Source organism: Zingiber officinale, chromosome 3B (assembly GCF_018446385.1).
Source record: "Zingiber officinale cultivar Zhangliang chromosome 3B, Zo_v1.1, whole genome shotgun sequence".
NCBI classification, from domain to species: domain Eukaryota; kingdom Viridiplantae; phylum Streptophyta; class Magnoliopsida; order Zingiberales; family Zingiberaceae; genus Zingiber; species Zingiber officinale.
The window spans coordinates 89,551,002-89,571,346 of record NC_055991.1 but is presented as its reverse complement, the minus strand read 5'-3'; the positions used below and the strand labels follow the sequence as shown (position 1 = coordinate 89,571,346).

Here is a 20,345-nt window from a genome sequence, read left to right as displayed (position 1 = left end):
TATTCCTGTCATTTCAGCCTTTTGTTTTCATTTGTTCCATTCCAGATCTAACATTCCATTACTTGGATTAAACATCACTTCTTCTCTTATTCTGATCATTCAACTCATTTACAGCCCTTCAACGCTGTAAAATGTTACTTCTATGTCATATTTTCAGAAATTGAAATGAATCTTGATAGAAGATATTAATGCCATTCATGTCATTTGTTACTTCATATTACAGCACTTCATCTGAGCTTCTTTTTCCCTTGATATTATTTCCTGAAATCTTGATACTACATTCATTCCTAACTGCACATCTTTCCAATTCTTTTCAGAGCTGCCAATTCTGCATCTCCTCAAATTCTGAATTTCAGCTTTGCACATTTGACATCTTCATCTGATGTTACTGCTGCCAACTTCAAGCTTCAACAATTATTTCCATAAAGCTTCACAATCACTTAATCCAAACATAGCTTGATTTTCATCTTGTTTAAGCCAATAACATCACTTAGAAGTTTTCTGAAATTTCAGAATTCCAGCAAATTACTGAAACTTCATAATTTCGTCCAGCAATTTGTAAAGAATGGGAAGGAAGTAAACACAATTAGCTGCTGGAAATAAAAGAATTTCAATTCATTCCCAAGGGTTTTAAGGCTGATAACAAAAAAAAATTGCACATTCTTGATACACACACTCTTGAAATCCTGTAAACTCCATTCTGATTCCAGCATTGTCCTCACTGTTTTAAGGTACCAATTGATGCCCTTTTCCTTCAAGTTTTCAAGGTAATTGATACTCCATTCAAGTGCTTCATTGATGAAATAATTACTACCAATTGAATTTCCCATTATAATCCATGGTAGTCAGATTTCAGCACTCTTAGTGTATCTGAATTTTGCTGTCCAGATTATGTTTCTGGATTTTTTTTTTCTTGCAAATGCCATGACAGGTACACACTCTTTTGTTCCCAGCTTCTTCTTAAATTCCAATTAGGCTTCCTTCATTTCGAATTTTGCAAAGCTGAATTTGATACAAAACTGGTACAACATTTCAGCACTGCACTTATTCCAGCAGCTTTTCCACAGCTCCCGGAATTCAATCTGTTCACAAGATTTTCAATCAAACACAAAGAGTAAATTTCAAACTTCCACTCAACAAACTTCCACTGTGCTTCCTCTTTTCAACTTGATACATTCTGATTCTGGCACAAAAGAACTCCAATTTCAAACTAAACACCTCCCCCACACTTACTCATTTGTCCGTCCCGGCCAAATAAAATCATCACATATCATTCAAGTTAACCACATCCAAAGAAATAAAACATGAGAAAAGAATAAAGATAAGATGATTCATGACAAGAGAAATAGCAAAAATAGGTGAGGGCAATGTGATAATGGAGTAAACTTCATGAAAATGACTTAATATTGTTCTAGTGGTATTAAATAGATTTAAAGCAAGTTCTAGAGTGAAATAAGCTACAAGTGCATCACTCAAATAGGCTCAAACCTCACTAGGTAAATAAAAGTTATCATACCATTTCATCAATCAAGAATCCATCACTAGTATCAACCCCTTGCAATCCTAGAGTTCAATCATGCAATATAGTCTTTTAACTTGATAATCAAATTTAACATTCCTTTTTCAAATCCCTAAAAATGATACAAAGAAATGTCAAAAGAAGGAAGTACCATTTATTCCTAAAACAAAGACTAACAAACTCAAAGAAATGGTAACTATCATAAAACCTAAATTTCTAAACTATAACTATGAAAAAATTAAAAAAAAACTACTAATGTAACTCAAAATTTATTGATGCAAGAAAATTCTAATGAAACCGAAACTTGTCCTACATATAAGAAAAACTACTAAAATCTAAAATTTATTCATTTGCAAGGAAACAAAAGATAAAGTAAAACTCCCCTCTAACTCGGGTAGATAGCATCAACATGTTCCATTTCCTCCACCACCAAGCCCTTCACTTCTTCATGAAACTTTTTAAGCCTTTGTCCATTAACTTTGAAAACCCGACCAGTAGACAAATCCTGGATCTCAACCACTCCATAAAAGAAAACATTAGTAACACAATAAGGTCCTTCCCATCTAGATCTCAACTTACCTTTGATCAATTTGAGACGAGATCGATATAGAAGTACTTTGTCACCAATTTGAAACTCTTTCACTTCAATTTGTTTGTCATGAAATCTCTTGGCCTTTTCTTTATAAATCCGTGAGTTCTCAAAGGCTTCCAATCTAATCTCTTCAAGTTCTTGCAGTTGCAACTTTCTTTCTTCTCCAACCGTGTCACTATCAAGGTTGCATGCTTTAACCGCCCAATACGCCCTATGTTCAATCTCCACAGGCAAATGACATGCTTTCACATTACACAATCCTGTAAGGGGACATTCCAATAGGGGTTTTGAAAGCGGTCCTATAAGCCCAAAGTGCATCTTCAAGTCTTTTGCTCCAATCTTTCCTATCCGGTCTCACAGTCTTTTCAAGAATTGATTTCACCTCCCTGTTAGACACTTCTGCTTGCCCATTTGTTTGAGGATGATAGGATGTAGAAACTTTATGTGTAACCCCATACTTATGTAGCAAAGCCTTCATGTGTCTGTTACAAAAATGAGACCCTTGATCACTAATGATCGCCCTGGGTACTCCAAACCTGCAAAATATGTGAGACCTGACAAAACTAACAACAACAGAAGAGTCATCAGTCCGAGTGGGAATGACCTCCACCCATATGGAAACATAATCAACTGCCAATAAAATATATGCAAATCCAAAAGAGGTAGGAAATAGACCCATAAAGTCAATACCCCAAACATCAAAAATCTCACAAAATAATATAAATTGTTGAGGCATTTCATATCTAAGTCCTATGTTCCCAGTTCGTTGACACCTATCACATGATCGATAAAAAGCATAAGCATCACGAAAAAGGGTAGGCCAATACAAACCACATTCTAATATTTTCCTAGCAGTTCTTTGTGGTCCAAAATGTCCTCCACACTCAAAAGAATGACAAAAAGTAAGTACAGACTGAAACTCAGAGTCAGGTATGCATCTCCTAATGATCTGATCACTACAAAACTTCCACCAATAAGGATCATCCCAAACATAAAATTTTGAATCACTTTTTAATTTATCTTTTTGAGCTTTTGAAAATTGTTTGGGATAAACATGTGCAACTAAGAAATTCACTAGATCCGCATACCATGGAGACTCACCCTGCAGCTGTAGAAGCTGCTCATCCCTGAAATCATCAACAATGGCCGAATGGTCCAAGTCTCCTTTAATCCTGCTCAAGTGATCTGCAACCAAGTTCTCCTTCCCGCTCCTATCACGTATCTCTACGTCGAATTCTTGAAGCAGAAGCATCCATCTAATTAGTCTAGGTTTTGCATCAAGCTTCATGAGGAGATACTTCAAAGCTGCATGATCAGAAAAAATAATCACATGAGAACAAAGAAGATATGATCTGAACTTATCTAAAGCAAAAACAATAGAAAGAAGCTCTTTTTCTGTTGTTGTGTAGTTTGCTTGAGCTGAATCCAAAGTCTTGGAAGCATAGCAAATAACATGTGGTGCTCCATCCACTCTCTGTGCCAGTACAACTCCCACTGCATAATCTGAAGCATCACACATCAACTCGAAAGGTAAGGACCAGTCTGGGGGTCTGATAATAGGTGCTGAAGTAAGAGCCTCCTTCAATTTGTCAAAAGCCTCTCTGCACCCCTGATCGAAATCAAACAAAACATCCTTCTGAAGTAGCTGAGATAATGGTAGAGCAATCTTACTGAAGTCTCTAATAAATCTTCTGTAGAATCCTGCATGACCAAGAAAAGCTCGCACCTCCCGCACGCATGCGGGGTAAGATAAAGAAGATATAGCACTAACTTTAGCAGGATCTACTTCAATGCCCTTCCTAGAGACTATATGACCTAAAACAATGCCATGCTCTACCATAAAATGACACTTTTCAAAATTTAAAACCAAATCTGTGTCGATACATCTACTCAAAACTCTAGACAAGTTATCCAGACATGCATCAAAAGACGAGCCATAAACAGAAAAATCATCCATGAAAACCTCCATGCAATGCTCTAATAAATCACCAAAAATACTCACCATGCATCGCTGAAAAGTCCCTGGAGCATTGCATAAACCAAATGGCATCCTACGATATGCGAATGTACCGAAAGGGCAGGTGAAGGTCGTCTTCTCCTGGTCCTCTGGGTCGATGCAAATCTGAAAATAACCAGTATAACCATCAAGAAAACAATAATGGGATTTACCTGCCAGCCTCTCCAACATCTGATCAATAAAAGGTAGTGGATAATGATCCTTTCTGCTTGCTTGGTTCAGCTTCCTGTAATCCACACATACCCTCCAGGAATTCTTCACTCTCGTGGGAACCAACTCGTTTTCTTCATTAGCTACCACTGTCACCCCTGACTTCTTCGGAACCACGTGGATGGGACTTACCCATTTACTGTCAGAAATCCGATAAATAATGCCTGCCTGTAAGAGTCTAGTCACCTCCTTCTTTACCACATCCAAGATCAAAGGGTTCAGTCGTCTTTGTGGCTGTCTCACTGGCTTCACATCCTCCTCCAAATAGATCCTATGCATACAAATGGAAGGACTGATCCCAGGAATATCTGCCAAAGTCCATCCGATGGCCTTTTTATGCTGTCTCAGAATCTCTAACAATCGTTCCTCCTGATCCGGTTCCAAATTCTGAGCTATGATGACAGGTAGCTGCTGATTCTCTCCTAAATAGGCATACTTCAAATGCTGAGGCAATGGCTTCAATTCCTCCTGTGTCTGGTCAACAGTAGTAGGTGATTCTAGGGGTAGTGCTGCTGAGCAATCCCCTACACTTACCTCTTCCTCTCTGAGCGATCCTAGGGGTAATGCTTCTCCCAAGCAATCCCCTACGCATTCACTTAAGTTAACATCAGATTCCACATCTAAAATATCTTCCAATAATGCAACGAATTCATTCTCCATACCAAAATCACAAACCTCTAAGTCTGAATCAACATCTGACAAGAATTCCATGCCATCCAACTCCTCTGAGATATCCACGCTAAGAATAGAATGATCCTCTCTAGGATGCTTCATAGCCTCAAAAATGCTGAATCTAACCACTGTGTCTCCTATCTCCATAGAAAGAGTTCCTGCATGCACATCAATCTTCGTTCTAGCAGTCTTCAAGAATGGACGTCCAAGAATAAGTGGGGCCCTGTTCGCAAGCACATCTCCCTCCATATCTAAGATGAAAAAATCTGCAGGAAAAATTAACTCCCTCACTTTTACCAATACATCCTCAATCACTCCTGCTGGGTGTGCTTGACTACGGTTGGCCAACTGAATCACTACACCTGTAGGCTGCAAAGGTCCAATTCTTAATGACTGAAAAACTGATTTAGGCATCACATTAATAGAAGCTCCAAGATCTAACATCGCATCCTCAAAGATACAATCTCCTATCACACAAGGCACGGTGAAAACTCCTGGATCTTCACACTTCTGAGGAACTGGCTGAAGTAATACTGAAACATTCTTTCCCATACTTATCAATTCATTTCCCTTCAATTTCTTTTTGTGCACACAAAGATCCTTGAGGAATTTGGCATATTTTGGAATTTGCTTAATCATGGTAAGCAAAGGCACATTCACTTCAACTTTGCTGAACAATTTCACCAATTCTTGATATTCTTTCACCTTTTCTTCTTCCATCTCTTTCCTTGGTTGTACACTTCTTTGAGGGAAAGGTAATGGAATAGAATATTCGGCTTCATGCTGGTTAAAAGTTCTGTCCAGATTCTGCCCAGAATTTCCCAGGTTCTGTGCTGAATTTTGAGCTGAATTTGGAGCTGTTGTTGGGGTAAAATCCAAACTAAAATCTGCTCCATCAATTTGATCATAATCTGAAGTTGCATGTTGATTGAAATGTTGCTGATCAGATGCAGTAATCCCATGCTGTGCAGAATCTGATTGCTCTAAATTTGCTGGAAAATTCTGGAAATTCTGTTGAGTCAAATCTGAAGCTGTCCTGGATATGCCTTGCTGTGATCTAGCTGAAAAATTTGAATATGGGTCTGAAATTGTTTTCCCACTTCGAAGAGTTAATGCACTCACATTTCCTTTAGGATTTGGAGTCGGTTGTGAAGGTAATTGCCCATATCCTTGATTTTGCATCTGATTAATGTTGTTAGCAAGCTGCCCAATCTGCCTTTCAATGTTTTGCAATGCTGTATCAGTCCTCTGCTGATGTTGCTGCTGTTGCATCATTTGCTATTGCTGTTGTAGCACTTGCTGCATCAAATCCTCAACTTTTGAGCTGCTAAAATTCTGCTGAGGTTGCATTGATCTTGGGCTTGTAGAAGAAGGCAATGCAAGCTGAGATTGGTGCTGATTCGAACTGCTTGGCTGCTGGAAAATCTGCACAGGTTGCTGAATTTGCTGATAATGGTTTTGCTGATTCTGTGCATTCTGAAATTGTGGCTGAAATGCAACATTCGAATGCTGAAAATTCTGGAATGGTTGAAATTGCTGATTTTGGTTGAAGTTTTGCTGAAATTGTGGCTACTGGAAGTGCTGATTTGGCTGAGAATGAACTGCTGGATGGTTTTGGAAATAATGTTGATTATGATGATGTTGAAATGATGGCTGTCCAATCTGATTTTGTGGTTGCTGCTGATAAAATGTGTTCCCATACCTCAAATTAGGATGATCCCTCCATCCCGGATTATAAGTCGAAGAATTGGGATCATATTTATGTTGCTGAAATTGAGGTCTTGATATGGCTGCAAATGATTCATCTTGATGTAGATTTGGGCAATGATCCGAAGAATGATCTTGGCTTGAACAAATTCCACACAACTTCATCATTGGTAAAGGAAAATTGGAAACATGACTTGAATTTTGCAACGCCATTTGCTTCACTAGAGAGGTTAATTCTTGCAAATTGCTCCTAATTTCTTGTTGTTCAGTTGAAACCAAATGAGTTTCATTAACCACTCTAGTACCAAGAGCTCTACTCCCGAATTGCTGTGAGTTTTCTGCCATATTTGAAATTAGCTCTCTTGCTTGATTTGGAGTCTTATTCACCAAAGCTCCTCCAGCTGCTGCATCTATCATGCTCCTATCCATAGGAAGTAAACCCTCATAAAAATATTGAACAAGGAGCTGGTCACTAATTTGATGTTGTGGACAACTCGAACACAGCTTCTTGAATCTCTCCCAATAATCATAAAGAGTCTCTCCCACTACTTGTTGAATACCACAAATGCTCTTCCTAATTGTTGCAGTCCTAGAAGCTGGGAAAATTTTTTCCAAAAATGCTCTCTTCATATCAATCCAACTCGCAATGTATCCAGCTGGAAGGCAATATAACCAGTCTTTAGCTGCTCCCGTCAAAGAGAATGGAAAAGCCCTCAACTTAATGTCTTCTTCTGAAATCCCTTGTGGCTTCATGGTTGAACACACCACATGGAACTCATGTAGATGGCGGTTGGGATCCTCCCCTGATAAGCCTTGAAATTTGGGAAGCAGATGAATAAGTTCAAAATCTCCTGCCAAATCTGGATAAGTGATGCATGAGTACTTATAAGCCACATCTGGTGCTGCAAGCTCTTTCATAGTTCGATCCCCTTCTGTTATCTGATTATCCATCTCTGAAATTCTGCTCTCACAAGTTGCTGCTGACCTAGCTTGTCTCCTTAAAACCCAAAAGGTTCTCTCAATCTCCGGGTCAAGTTCAAGCAATGTTGCAAAGGAAGACCTAGTCATGCAAGCCAATAAAAAAAATCAGAATTCAGTAGATATTCAATAAAATCAGAAAAATCAGCAAAAGAAAGCTGATAAAATTTATTCACAATCTAAAACAAACAAACAAATCTAGCAAAGTTTAAAGAGGTCCCCGGCAACGACGCCAAAATTTGATGAGCTCTCTAAATAAATGTCACAAATAAACTCCCAAATTAATCTTATGATCGAAAACCCACAACTACACAAGAAATGTTTTAGTATAAGGCCCGAGTCGAATTTCCGAAGATTATGCTAGATCGTGTTTGTTTTGGATTAAGAACACACTTTTGGGGTTTTCTAGTTATAAAATGGGGATTTGGTATTCAAAATAAAATCATAGAACTAGAAATGAATTCAAGAACTTAAATTACCCTACTGCAGAATTTATTCTTAAAACCAAAAGGAACAAAACTTCAACTATTCCTACACTAATCTATAAAGCTGCAAAGATGCAAATCTGTAGAAGTAAGCTTATGCTAAATAAAACTCAACCTGCTGTGATTAATAAAACCTGCACATTCCAGATTCATCTTGGTTAAACTAGATCACTAATCTCAAACTACCAGCAATTAAAGAGAAACTAAATCTGCTTAGCTAACCTAATTTACCTAATGTAGAATCAAAATGCAACTTACTTATAAACTAATGAATAGCTTAAACAAAACACAGCAGAACCTATTGTACTAAACAGAACACGAAAACAGGTTGCAGAATTTGAGTTGTCCTAACTACAGAACCAAAACATGCAAGAGCTTAACATCACATCTAATTCATCTCACTACTAATTCTCTACTCTTTAACTCCAACTAAAGTATCAATGGATAAAAGGTTAAAACAGAAATGCTAATTTCAGACAAGAAGATAGAACTGCAGCAATTCTGCTGCACGAACAGAACTAGACAGCACACAAAAAAAATAGAACTAAGCATATCAGATTTATGTAGAAAATGAAACTTCAACCAAATCCAGTCTATAAACTATCAAATTCAGAAACAAATCTGCAAGAATAAGAAATCCTAAGCTAGAAACAAACTGCAACGAAAATCTAACATCCCTACACCCAAATCTCGGACCAAATTCGTCTTCTCCTTGCCGTCACAAGGATCTGCAGAGAACACTCCAACAGAGATCGGTCTGCAGTCCTCAAGCTTCAAGTCAACCTCAGATTCCTTGTACCAGCTCACAAATACTCAATGAAGTCAGTTTCTGAAATTGTTCTCTGCTACACGCTGCTGCATTTCCTGAACTGGCGTCGCGAGCTGAGAAATGAAGCTAGGATCGTTGAGGTGCTGTCGAAAAAGGTTCAGAATCACCGGAGGACCACCGCCGATAATCCTGTGAAGAAATGAAGGCTCAAACCAGAAGAACGCCGCTGGTTTGAGCTGAAAATCGCAGAGCGCAGCTACAGTGCTCCGCTCGCCAAAACGCTTCGCCGATGAAGTACGATGGACGGAATCTGGTCGTCGGAGGCTGAGGAACTCTACACCGATGAAGACAAGCTTGCTCGAAGATCTGGAAGAAGAAAGGGAGCCGCTACCGCGCCGTCAAGAAACTGGCACGGTGAACAGTAGCGCGAGCTCACTGTTCACCGTGCCAAACTCTGATTTTATACCTAGGTTTTTTTCCAATTGAGACCTAAGTCCATGTCCAGCTCATGTGTAACTCGAGTCTGAGTTCACTTGGTCAATTAGGGTTTTGGAGTCCATTTGGTTGAGTGAACCAAGCCTCTACTTGAATCATGAGTCCATGTGTACCCTACAAGACCAAATTCACATAATGAGAAATAAGCATGCATTTAAAAGGGAAAATAACATAAAGCTTCTAAAAGACCTTGTTTGAAGAAAATGATTAAAATTATTTCTTAAAATGTGCAAATGTGTAAGGAACACCACAAATTAACTCAAAAATAATGTATCAATTCCTAACTTGTCAAGCAACCAACTGCGAATCAGAATGAATCATGACCTTGCCGGCTCCCACATGCCTAGCGGCTTGCAGGCCTGCTATCGACGCCTCATACTCTGCTTCATTATTGGTCGCTCGATAGTCTAGCTGTACAGAAAAATGCATCCGTTCACCATGGGGAGAGATCAACAGCACTCTGATCCTGCTTCCTTTCCGATTGGATGATCCATCCACATACACCTGCCAAGTGACTTCGGGCTCGGGCTCTTGTACCTTCGTGACAAAATCTGCTAACGACTGTGCCTTGATGGTTGTCCGGGGCTGATACCGTATGTCAAACTCGCTAAGTTCTGTGGTCCATTTGATTAGCCGACCGGACACCTCTGGATTGAGAAGGACCCTCCCCAGGGGGTTGTTTGTCATCACTACGAACGGGTGCGCAAGAAAATAAGGGGGGAGCCTCTGAGCGGCAAGTACCAGCGCAAAGGCTAACTTCTCGAGACCAGTGTAGCGGGACTCAGCATCCTTTAATATGTGGCTTAAGAAATACACAAGTTGTTCTTCACCGTCCGACCTCACAAGAGCCGACCCGACGACATATTCAGTTGAGGACAAGTAAACTCTAAGGGCTTCCTCGGCGACCGGCTTGGCTAAAACAGGTAAAAAGTTGAGGTATACTTTGAGCTCCTCGAAGGCTTTGTCGCACTCTGCGTCCCACTGGAACTTAGTGGCTCGACGCAGAATATTGAAAAAGGGCAAGCTCCGGTCAGCGGTCTTCGAGATGAATTTGGACAGCGCAGTTATTCGTCCCGTCAGGCGTTGAGCTTCCCTCAAATTTCTGGGAGGCGGCATGTCTTGCAGCACTTTCACTTTACTGGGATTTGCCTCTATCTCCCGCTCGGTCACGATATACCCCAAGAAGCGCCCGCTTTTTGCTCCGAACAGACACTTCTAGGGATTTAGCTTGACCCCGTATGTCCTCAACGTCTCAAAGGTTTCCTCTATATCTACACAAAGGTTGACCGTTCGGACTGATTTAATAAGTATATCATCAACGTATACCTCCAGATTTCGCCCGATCTACTTCTGGAACATTTTGTTCACGAGCCTCTGGTATGTAGCACCCGCGTTCTTCAATCCGAACAGCATCACGTTGTAGCAGTAAGTGTCGTCCGCAGTTATGAAGCTTACTTTCTCCTGATCATCACGGGCGAGCGACACTTGATAGTACACCTGATATGTGTCCAGCATGCATATCAGCTCGCATCCAACCGTCGAATCCACCATTTGATCAATCCGGGGCAGAGGGTAAAAATCCTTCGAGCATGCCTTGTTCAGATCTCGGAAGTCGATGCAAACTCTCCACTTGTTACCCGGCTTGGAGACCAGCACCACATTTGCGAGCCAGCTCGGGAATTGCACTTCCCGTATATGGCCGGCTTCCAGAAGCTTCTCGACTTCCGCTCGGATGATGACATTCTGCTCCGCGTTGAAGTCCCTCTTCCTCTGCTTTACGGGCCGAGCATCTGGTCGGACATAAAGCTCGTGCTGTGCGACGCTCAGCGAGATGCCTGGTAGCTCGTGTGTTGACCATGCGAAGACGTCATTGTTGCGCTGTAGGCATCTGATCAGCTCCTCCTTCGGGCCGACTTCCAGGTCGGAAGCAACGAAGGTGGTGGCCTCTGGTCGGCAATCCTGGATCTGCACTTCTTCCTTGTCTTCATAAACTAAAGTGGGAGGCTTTTCAGTTATAGCATTTACCTCGATCCGGGGAGCCTTCCGAGCGGACCTAGACTCGGCTCGGACCATTTCCACATAGTAGCGCCGCGCTGCCAACTGATCGCCGATCTGAAGTTGGTCGAACGTCCTCTTAAAGATGATGTTGGTCGAGCTCCCTATGTCAACAAAGATGCTATGAATAGTGTAGTTTGCTATTACCGCTCGGATAATGAGGGCGTCGTCGTGAGGCATTTCAACTCCCTCGAGGTCGCTAGGGCCGAAGCTGATCTCGGGCCCGTTCGCCTTCTCTCGGCTGCAACCTACGGCATGGACCTCCAACCGTCGGGCGTACAACTTGCGGGCTCGGTTGGTGATGTTGATTTCCCCCCAGCGGTGTTGCTTCTTTTTTCTTCATCCCGAGCAGACGGTCTGGCCCGTTCTTGGGAGGCTCGGGGGTTGCTTCTTGGTCGGTGTGGATGTCGTTGTTCGGGTGACTGTCTAGCTATTCATCGTCCAGCGTTTTGATGGTTATGATGCCGGTCAGGCGAAGGCAATCGGCGGCGATAGTTCCTTGGCTTAGCGAGCGGGGCGAGACTCCGACAATCGTGGGTATTGTGGGTTGCCGACTGATGAAGTGAGCAAAACATGGGAGTCCATACCTTTCCTCGAGGCTTAGGTCGTTCGACCTCCACGTGTTGGACAGCGTGCGGCCTTGATTCCTGATGCGACCTCGTCCCCTTGACCCGTGGTCCTCTGGGTGGTTGATGAATGACTTGAGATCGCCGCTCGGCCGCTGCTGCTGACTCTGCCGGTGTTTCCTTCTTTCGGGCCGCTTGCGCTTCCTCCATGTTGATGTATTCGCTAGCCTTTTCAACATATGGTCATAATCACGTGGAGGCTTCCTGATCAGCGAGCGGAAGAAGTCACCATCCATCAACCCCTGGGTGAAGGCGTGCATCATGGTTTCGGATGAGATTGCGGGAATGTCCAGAGCGGCCTGGTTGAATCGCTGGATGTACGCTCGGAGAGTCTCTCTGGCCCCTTGCTTCATGGAGAACAGACTAACGCTGGTCTTTTGGTAACACTTGCTGTTTGCAAAATGGTGGAGGAAAACCGTTCGGAAGTCCTTGAAACTTCGAATCGGTTCGTCCGGCAACCTCCGGAACCAACGTTGTGCGGAGTCGGACAGGGTGGTGAGGAAGCCCCAGCACTTTACTCCGTCGGTGTATTATGAAGAGTGGCAGCGTTGTCGAACTTACCGAGGTGGTCGTCCAGGTCGGTTGTATCATTATACTCTCCGATCACCAGCAGGGCGTAATGCTTTGGGAGTGGGTCTTGCAGAATCGCCTCATAGAACTGGCGATTGATCCGCTCGGGAGATGGCTCGGATTGAGGCGCCTTTCCTTTCTTAGCATCCCGCACGAGCGCTTCATCGGATGATCCCTGGTTGGCTTGGGCCAACTCGGGCGGAGTCTGGAATAGGGCCCGATGGAAGGCAATAGGGGCAGCGGGCGCTTCTCCCGGCGTGCCAGTCTGCCCTCTATTCTGCGCCCACATGGAAAATTGCTCCGGTTGGTCTTCTGGTGCCACTCGGGCCCCTGATGTTGAGGTGGCCTGCTGTGTCAATCGCTCGGCGTGAGTCTTTTGCTGCTGTTCCACTATCTTCGTTGCTCACGCCTGAATGAGCGCGTCGAGATCTTCTTGGGAGAGTGTCACGGTGTGCTGACGTCCAGCTTCTTCCATCGCCTCGGCTCTGGATTCAGGTGCGTTCCCACAGACGGTGCCAATTTGATCCTGTCCGAGAGTTGAGTAGATGGACGCTGGGGACGTGGCGCTCTCTGCTGACTCTGCGTAAACTCCGGGATGACGTGGTCTCCGGTGAACCTGCAACAAAATCGAGTCGAGAAGGGGATCCCGGCGACGGCCCTCCGACGCTCAAGTCAGGCGAGGAGAAATCGAAACAGCACAACGAGACCAAGAGCTACAGTAGATGCGAATGCATACCTCCGTCGAAGGTTGGGGGCCCTTATATAGGGCTCCCCGAAGGCGCGTGCACGCTCTTCGAAGCATGCACGCTCTTCGAAGCGTGCACGCTCCTCAAAGCATACCTAGAAATGATCGTGTCAGAAAAGTGCATCTGACGCCATACCGCAACCGTCCGAGCATATCTCTGACGTGACAATGGAAACTTCCACCGTACGATTCTCTGTCTAGTCCAGCCGCTGACCCTGCTATCTGTCTCCTTTGTCCTTTTTTACGTCTTCTCTATTCCCGAGTCCGCCGAGTCCCCCTAGTTGCTCAGACGGGTATACATTCTTTAGTTGGTCCACAACTCAGCTGAGCGGATGAGCCGCTCGGCGCAATAATTCCTTGGTGGGCGGATTGAGCATCGGAAGCCCGACCCATGATCGAGCTATATTCACGTCGGCTCCGGCGACTCCTGGCCGATCGGACTTTATATCTGGCCGATCGGACTTTATACCTCTCCGCTCGGCGAAATCTTTAGATTGGTCATGACCTCCACGCGTCGTTGACCATCGCCCATGTGAGCCCCTCCCTACGCTTATCACCGGATCACTTGTCTTATTTTTTTTGTTGTCTTATATGTATGTTTTATTTGACTATTTTACAGGTATGTTTCCACAGAAATAGGTGTTTTATTTGGTTATTTTACAGGTCTTTTTTCACAGAAATAGTTGTTTTATTTGGCTATTTTAACTACAACATCATCGTCGTCTCCCATTCTGACAACATCCGAGCACCACCCTGTCAATGGGCCGCTGCTCCACGCACGCTGGCGGTGCAATCCGCTCCCACCGACACCCGCTGCCGCCTGCGGCCTGCTGCTCGCACAGGAAGAACTCCTTCAAATAGACAGGGTTGTAGAAGTAAGCGAAACCACTCTCGCACAAGAACCCAATCGACGGCAGCCCCCATCCGCCGCCGCCATCCTCGGCCAGGCCAGCCACCATCTCTCTCGGCATCTCCGCCACCACTTCCTCCGATGCCACCTCCAGCGTCTCCTCCTCCACCATCCACACCCGCACGCTCTCCGCCGCCCACCCCCACCCCATCCCACTCCCGCCCGCCGCCGCCAAAAGCAGCCGTCCGTTCGAGAACCCGATCGCCACGTGGCGAGCGGTGGGGTCGGGCACGCTCAGCGATCGCGTTGGACACCACAGCCTCGTCTCCGTATCGAACCAGCTAGCGCCGAACGGCGGCTCCCTCTCCACGACATAGAGCCGCCGCTCCGACGCCGCGGCCGAGATCGCCGGCGACAATCTGAACGCCTCCGGCATCGCCTCGCACGGCTCCCACCAGCAGCCTCCTCCGCCCCCGTACGCGTCGCACATCTCGACGGAGCCTGCGTTGCCCTCGAGCGCGCATCCGCCGCCGGCTACCACCAGGCGGGTGCCCACGAGGGCGACGGTCGGGTCCGTACGCCAGCAACGCGGCGGCTCCAGGTCGCGCCAAGCGGTGCCGAGCGGGTCGGCTGCGAGGGCGAGCTTGGAGGAGGAGAGCGCGTAGAAGCGGGGACCGCCAGAGAGAGAGCTCGCGAGCGCGGCGACGCGCGGCGCATCGAGCCCGTGAAGGCTCGCCTCGGGCGGGATAGGAACATCCCTCCAGGCGCCGGAGATGGGGTCGTACACGTGCGCGGAGGCTCTGCGGCGGGACTGGAGGCGGAGTAGAAGGCAGGGCGGGCGTCGCCGGCAGAGGAGGGAGGAGATAGCGGCGGTCCGCCAGCCTCTGGAGACCCGGGAGACGTGGAGGAGGTCGAGGGCGGAGACCCGGGAGACGACCTCCTCAAGGACATCACCGTGGATACTACTATTGCGGCCGCCACCTCCATCCTCCGCCTCCCGATCGCAATTCCTTGCCATTTCCATTGCTCGTACTCTCCGCCGGCGAGTGAATTACGATCCGAGCTAATGAAAAGAAGTGCAGTGGATTTTAAGCAACGCAGGATTTGTTCAGAGTCGTACCTGTGTTCGACGGGGCCTGAAGCGCATATTAAAAAATGACTTTTTTACTACGATAACTAATAATAAAGTTCAATTTACAAATAACATATATATTAAATATATAAATAAACTAAAAATAAATATATTACATCAATAAAAAGTTAATAAATATTTAAAATAATTATATAAACACTACTCGTCTAGATGTTTTAAAGATAAAAATATTTATTAAATCTGTATAATTCAATTGTCGGACTCTTTCTTTCTGAATCGATAATATTGATAGCCCATTTAGTGTATCTTGTAATACTGAGATCAATGCAGTGGCCACAAGCAGTAGCAAGACGATAAGTAGTGACCACCATGCAATTATATCACAATTACCACAAGCGACTGAGGTAGCGTGCGATAGCCCCGCGCTACGCAATTAGGTCACGCAGCAAAGGCCAATCGCCAGCCTGCGTCGAGTGAGATAACCACTACGAGAATCGACACGATTATGTCACATAAATGATCCTTGTTGCACAATTAGGTTACAATTAGTGTCACGTGTTGCAAGACGAAGAAGAAGATTATGATTACCTCTTATTCCGTAGATCCGTGCCTTGATAGAAATAACGTTGTAGAAAAAATCACGTGCAAAGAAGAGCAACATCGAAGAAGAAATTACATGCAAAGAAGAGTCATGCGTCGGTGTATACATCGGAGCCATGAGAATAGATTTAACGACCATTTAAAAAGGTAGATCCGCTACCTTAGCGGCCCCCCTAGTGCCAGCCCCACGGATATGGAGGGAGCTTCATGTAGGTACACAGGCCATAGGCGCATGGCGGGGTAAATCCCAGGTCGTCAGTTCCTGAGAATCGACCCCTGGCCATTACGCCAGAGATACCATGCGCACACCGTCTGTGCTACGCCCTGGGGGTAATTTAACGACCATTTAAGATCCATGTCTCTTTTTTTTTTAGTATAATTAAAAAAAATGGGCCCTTCATTGAGCTGGGCCTGAGGCGATTACCTCTCTGGCCTTATGAAAGTTACGGCTCTGGATTTGTTGGGACTACGATTGATAAGGAAAAGATTAAACGAATTTGGTCTTTAAATTCAGTGTGTTCCAGAAAAAGAAATTATTTACTAAAAAACATTTTGGGATCACTTCTCTGGGCCCACTCGATTTATGCGCTGTCTGAGTTGGATTTTTGTCGGATACACGAACGTACTGACACCTGGCTGGATGCAGCGGGGTATGATGAGAGAACTTGTGCAATTTTTTTTTTTTGATAAAATTGATAAATTCTAGTGTAGAATTATATTCATTAAGTAAAATTTAAATTTATAATAAATTGAAATTTTCAATGATTTTCTAAATCTACATAAGCAAAAAAATCAAAGTTGGCAACATTTCATGTTTAAATTTTTTATTAAAAAAATTAAATTATTTTATGATGGATATGAATGGAGAGATAATGAGTTTAGACTAAAAACCAATAATTTATATGTAATAATTTATTGGCTCATTATAGAAATAAAATGAAATAATTTGATCTATTAATAGAAACTCATAACATAAGAGACAGTCTAAAATTAATAATTTAATATACCTTAATTATTGATCACTTTTAATGAAATATAAGACAAACAACTATTAACATTGCGAAATAGTAAAACTACGATATGAGATTAGATAAGTTTGTTGAAAACAACAGGAAATTTTGAAAGTTGGTGATTATGTTTTTTCTTAGGGTTGGCCACTAATTCATGAAGATTACAAACATGATGGCCAATAGAACTCATTGGTTCTATAACTAATATGAAATATAAAATTTAAATGTAAAACTTTAAAATGAATAGAACTAGGTAAATATGTGAAAATATTGATTCCTATCAGCTCAAATCACTTTGGAAATCTTAAAGATGTAGAACCAAGTCTTGCCTAGGCCTTAATGCTAAATATGAATAAAGTATTGTCTAGGTCTTGAATAGAAAATTATTGATTAAGATGATAGACCAAATTAAGTGTTGATGCCTCTTTATCGCACCTATAATAAAGAATAGGGTTGAACATTTAGTCAAAACCAAACCGACCCAATCAAATTATCTGAAATCAAATAAATCGGAATTTGTTTGGGTAAATTAAACCGATCGAATTTCCAAATAAAAATCGAAGAAATCGGACCAAAAAAATATTGGTTAATACAGAGACGAAGAGCTTAAACTAGGATTTGCGATTATGAATATTTTTTTTAAGCATACATGAAAAGAAAAAATAAGTAAAATTTGATTTATATTTGAGTTAAAGATACATTTAACAGTTAGTCAATTAAATATTCATTTCGATAATTAGCTTCCAGACTATGGTGAGGCGTAGGAGCCTTCTTGGTTATCGGAGTAACGACCACTTCTAGACAAAACCTTTAAAGAAAATTAAATATATTTTTTTTCTGAAAATCCTAGGTCAGAAACAAATTTCTATAAATCCATTGTCAACTCCACTAGAGAGTGAAGTGAAAGGTTGGATTAGGGTCGGAAGAGGTGCAAAGAACTCATCAAACATAAACTCCGGCATCTCCTCTTCCGTGGCGGCAGTTGCCTCATCAACCTCGGCTGGAATGACTGGTAAGATACCCTCATCGTCCTGGCTGGCTGAGGCTGGATACCCCCTCTCCAAGCTAGACCCCCTGAGTAGTGACCTCTATATGAGCTAGGGCCAACTGACGCTGTCCAATACTATCATACTCACTTAGCAGAGTGAGTGTGCCCTGAGTTACATCGATGCATATGGATGAGAAGATGGTGGTCAACACATGATAATAAGGCATGTGGATGCGTCCTTGGGTGACTAGGCTGGATGCATGTATGATATTAAGAAAGATATGTAATGTAATGCTAATGTCTAATCGCTGGCATAGTGCATAAGGGAGAAATGAGTGCATGGGATGGTCTCATCATCGTAACATCACGAGACGTGATCGACAAAATGCAGGTGGTAAGGATTCGATATAATGTATAGTCCTGTACCTTAAGAGAGAGATCTAAAGTTGATCACAGTGGGTACTCTCTCCTCCCCCAAAAAATACATATGGATGGTAGCCAATGTAATATGGGAGTATGGCTAGCCAAATGGAAAGTCCCTACTAAGATATCACAAAAATGGACAAACAGATAGACTGCCGTATACCTAAGCAGTCATATAGAACAGTAGGGGAAAACTAATATCCCTACCAGCTACTCTAGAGGAGTAGGTCAGGTCATTTATCTTAACTTAGTTATTGTAAAACTGGGCACAAAGATCTAGATTCATTGCATGATCACAATAAATTAGATGACCTAAGTTGTAATAGTCAATAATTTCTATTATATCGTGACAATAACTAGTAAAAAATGTCCTATTTAGATATCTGGCCTTAAGGGGTGCATATGTATACTCAAAAAAATACACCCTAAGTTGCTCAGTCGGGAATCTAATATCGACAGATGGTGTAGCAATAGGCGGAGTAACAACTTATCTTTTCCTAAACAATTAATAGATATATACAAATCTAAGCACATACAGAAACCATTTCAAAAAAAACACACAAAACTAAAATAGATATCAAGGTAGAGGGTACCTAGGAGGTATTTTTGTAGTTTGGGAGGAGAATCGAGGAGAAAGAGGTGAAGAAAGTGGCTGGAAGGCACCTTCCCGAGCATTTTTCGTGAATAGAGAAAGTGTTTGTTCGCTACTAAAATGCGGGTTGGAGACACCTTCAAGCTAATAGAAGGCACCTCCAAAGACTTATTGAGAGTAACTTCAAAAGATTTGAAGGCGCCTTCAATGAGGTTTGGCAGGATTTTTCCCGCTTTTGTGCGAGGTTCCTTCGACTTATTGGGAGGCGCTTTGGCCTTTGGGAATTCAGTTTAATGAATTTAATTTAAGGTTTTAATTTAAGTTTTATTATTATTTTTTTGTTAAGTTTTTTAATTAAGGTTAGATTAAATATGTTAAATTTAGGTTTAATTTTAATTTTAGTTTAATTTTAATTTAATTTAATTTAATTTAAGTTTTAATTTTAGTTTAAATTTTAATGTTAATTTTAAGTTTTAAGTTTAATTTAAAATCTGAATTTTATTTGAGTTAAGTTAGGTTTAGGTTGAATTCTAATTCTATTGATTTAATCATCTCACCCAATCTAAGTTTTCAGATAAAGGTATCCTAACATTTTGTGAGATGAGTTAAGTTAGATTTTTAGGAGTTAGTTTAACTTGGGTTAGATTCAAATTTATCTTTGGGTTAATCAAGCAAACATTCTTTGAATAAATTTCTAGGCTGTGGTGAGTCACATGGACATCATTATAGTAATCACATGCTTCGAGATATTTCAAATAGTCTCACCCAAAGAAGTTAATACAAAATTTTGGTCTAACTAGTTTAGATTGGTAAGGGATAGCTTCAATTAGTTTTACAAAGTCAAATGCACCAGGTCAAACACATATGATTCTTCCTAGACATCATAGACAAAGCTTCCCTAACTTGCTATCATCCCAAACTTCTCTAGTACTATTTGTCAAGTTAAATTAGTCTATAATTTATCTATTCCTAATTACCTATATAGGTAAACTATTGTTTTGAAGGTGCCAACTAGTTTGTTGTCTCTCCCTGAATTATTGAACTTGGGTTTGTTTTAAATTTTTGGTTTATGTCGATTTGTTTTATAGTTATAGTAAACCTGATTATAACTTGATTTTAGATTGAATTTGTAGTTATTTGATTTAAACTTAGTTTTTTATTTGAATTTGATTTATTTGATTTCATTTTACATTTAGGTTTGGATTTAAATTAGTAGATTTAGATTTTATTTTTGGGGTTGAGTTTGAATTATTTGGTTTTAGCTAGTGGATTTTGTTTTTAGGTATATAATATTGATTGAATCATACTTGCTTGGTTAGACAAGCTTTTGGAACCAAGACTTAGTTTGT

General features: G+C 42.2%; 3 protein-coding genes across 3 annotated transcripts; all 3 read right to left on the bottom strand.

Moving 5' to 3' along the window:
- Positions 1-971: 971 nt before the first annotated feature.
- Positions 972-6,285, bottom strand: LOC122055012. The gene is made up of 9 exons (XM_042616411.1): positions 4,927-6,285; positions 4,372-4,812; positions 4,182-4,233; positions 3,200-3,944; positions 2,366-2,647; positions 2,099-2,322; positions 1,910-2,038; positions 1,517-1,563; positions 972-1,082 (listed from the first exon to the last, which is right to left on the bottom strand). The coding sequence occupies exons 1-9, from the start codon at positions 6,283-6,285 to the stop codon at positions 972-974; spliced, it is 3,390 nt and encodes a 1,129-aa protein (XP_042472345.1).
- Positions 6,286-6,579: 294 nt separating this feature from the next.
- On the bottom strand, positions 6,580-7,785 carry LOC122055010. The gene has a single exon (XM_042616410.1). It carries the CDS (start codon positions 7,783-7,785, stop codon positions 6,580-6,582), a length of 1,206 nt encoding a protein of 401 aa, XP_042472344.1.
- A 6,368-nt stretch (positions 7,786-14,153) lies between these two features.
- Positions 14,154-15,314, bottom strand: LOC122055009 (F-box/kelch-repeat protein At1g23390-like). Its single transcript, XM_042616409.1, has one exon. The coding sequence runs from the start codon at positions 15,312-15,314 to the stop codon at positions 14,154-14,156; it is 1,161 nt and encodes a 386-aa protein (XP_042472343.1).
- Positions 15,315-20,345: the final 5,031 nt, after the last annotated feature.

Coding starts and splice junctions, on each gene's coding strand:
- LOC122055009 (XM_042616409.1), bottom strand. CDS start 15,314: ATGGAAATGGCAAGGAATTGCGATCGGGAGGCGGAGGATGGAGGTGGC.
- LOC122055010 (XM_042616410.1), bottom strand. CDS start 7,785: ATGACTAGGTCTTCCTTTGCAACATTGCTTGAACTTGACCCGGAGATT.
- LOC122055012 (XM_042616411.1), bottom strand. CDS start 6,285: ATGATGCAACAGCAGCAACATCAGCAGAGGACTGATACAGCATTGCAA. Junction 4,813..4,926: donor ATGTTAACTTAAGTGAATGC/GTAGGGGATTGC, acceptor ACTGTTGACCAG/ACACAGGAGGAATTGAAGCC. Junction 1,564..1,909: donor TGTTGATGCTATCTACCCGA/GTTAGAGGGGAG, acceptor ATTGAACTCTAG/GATTGCAAGGGGTTGATACT.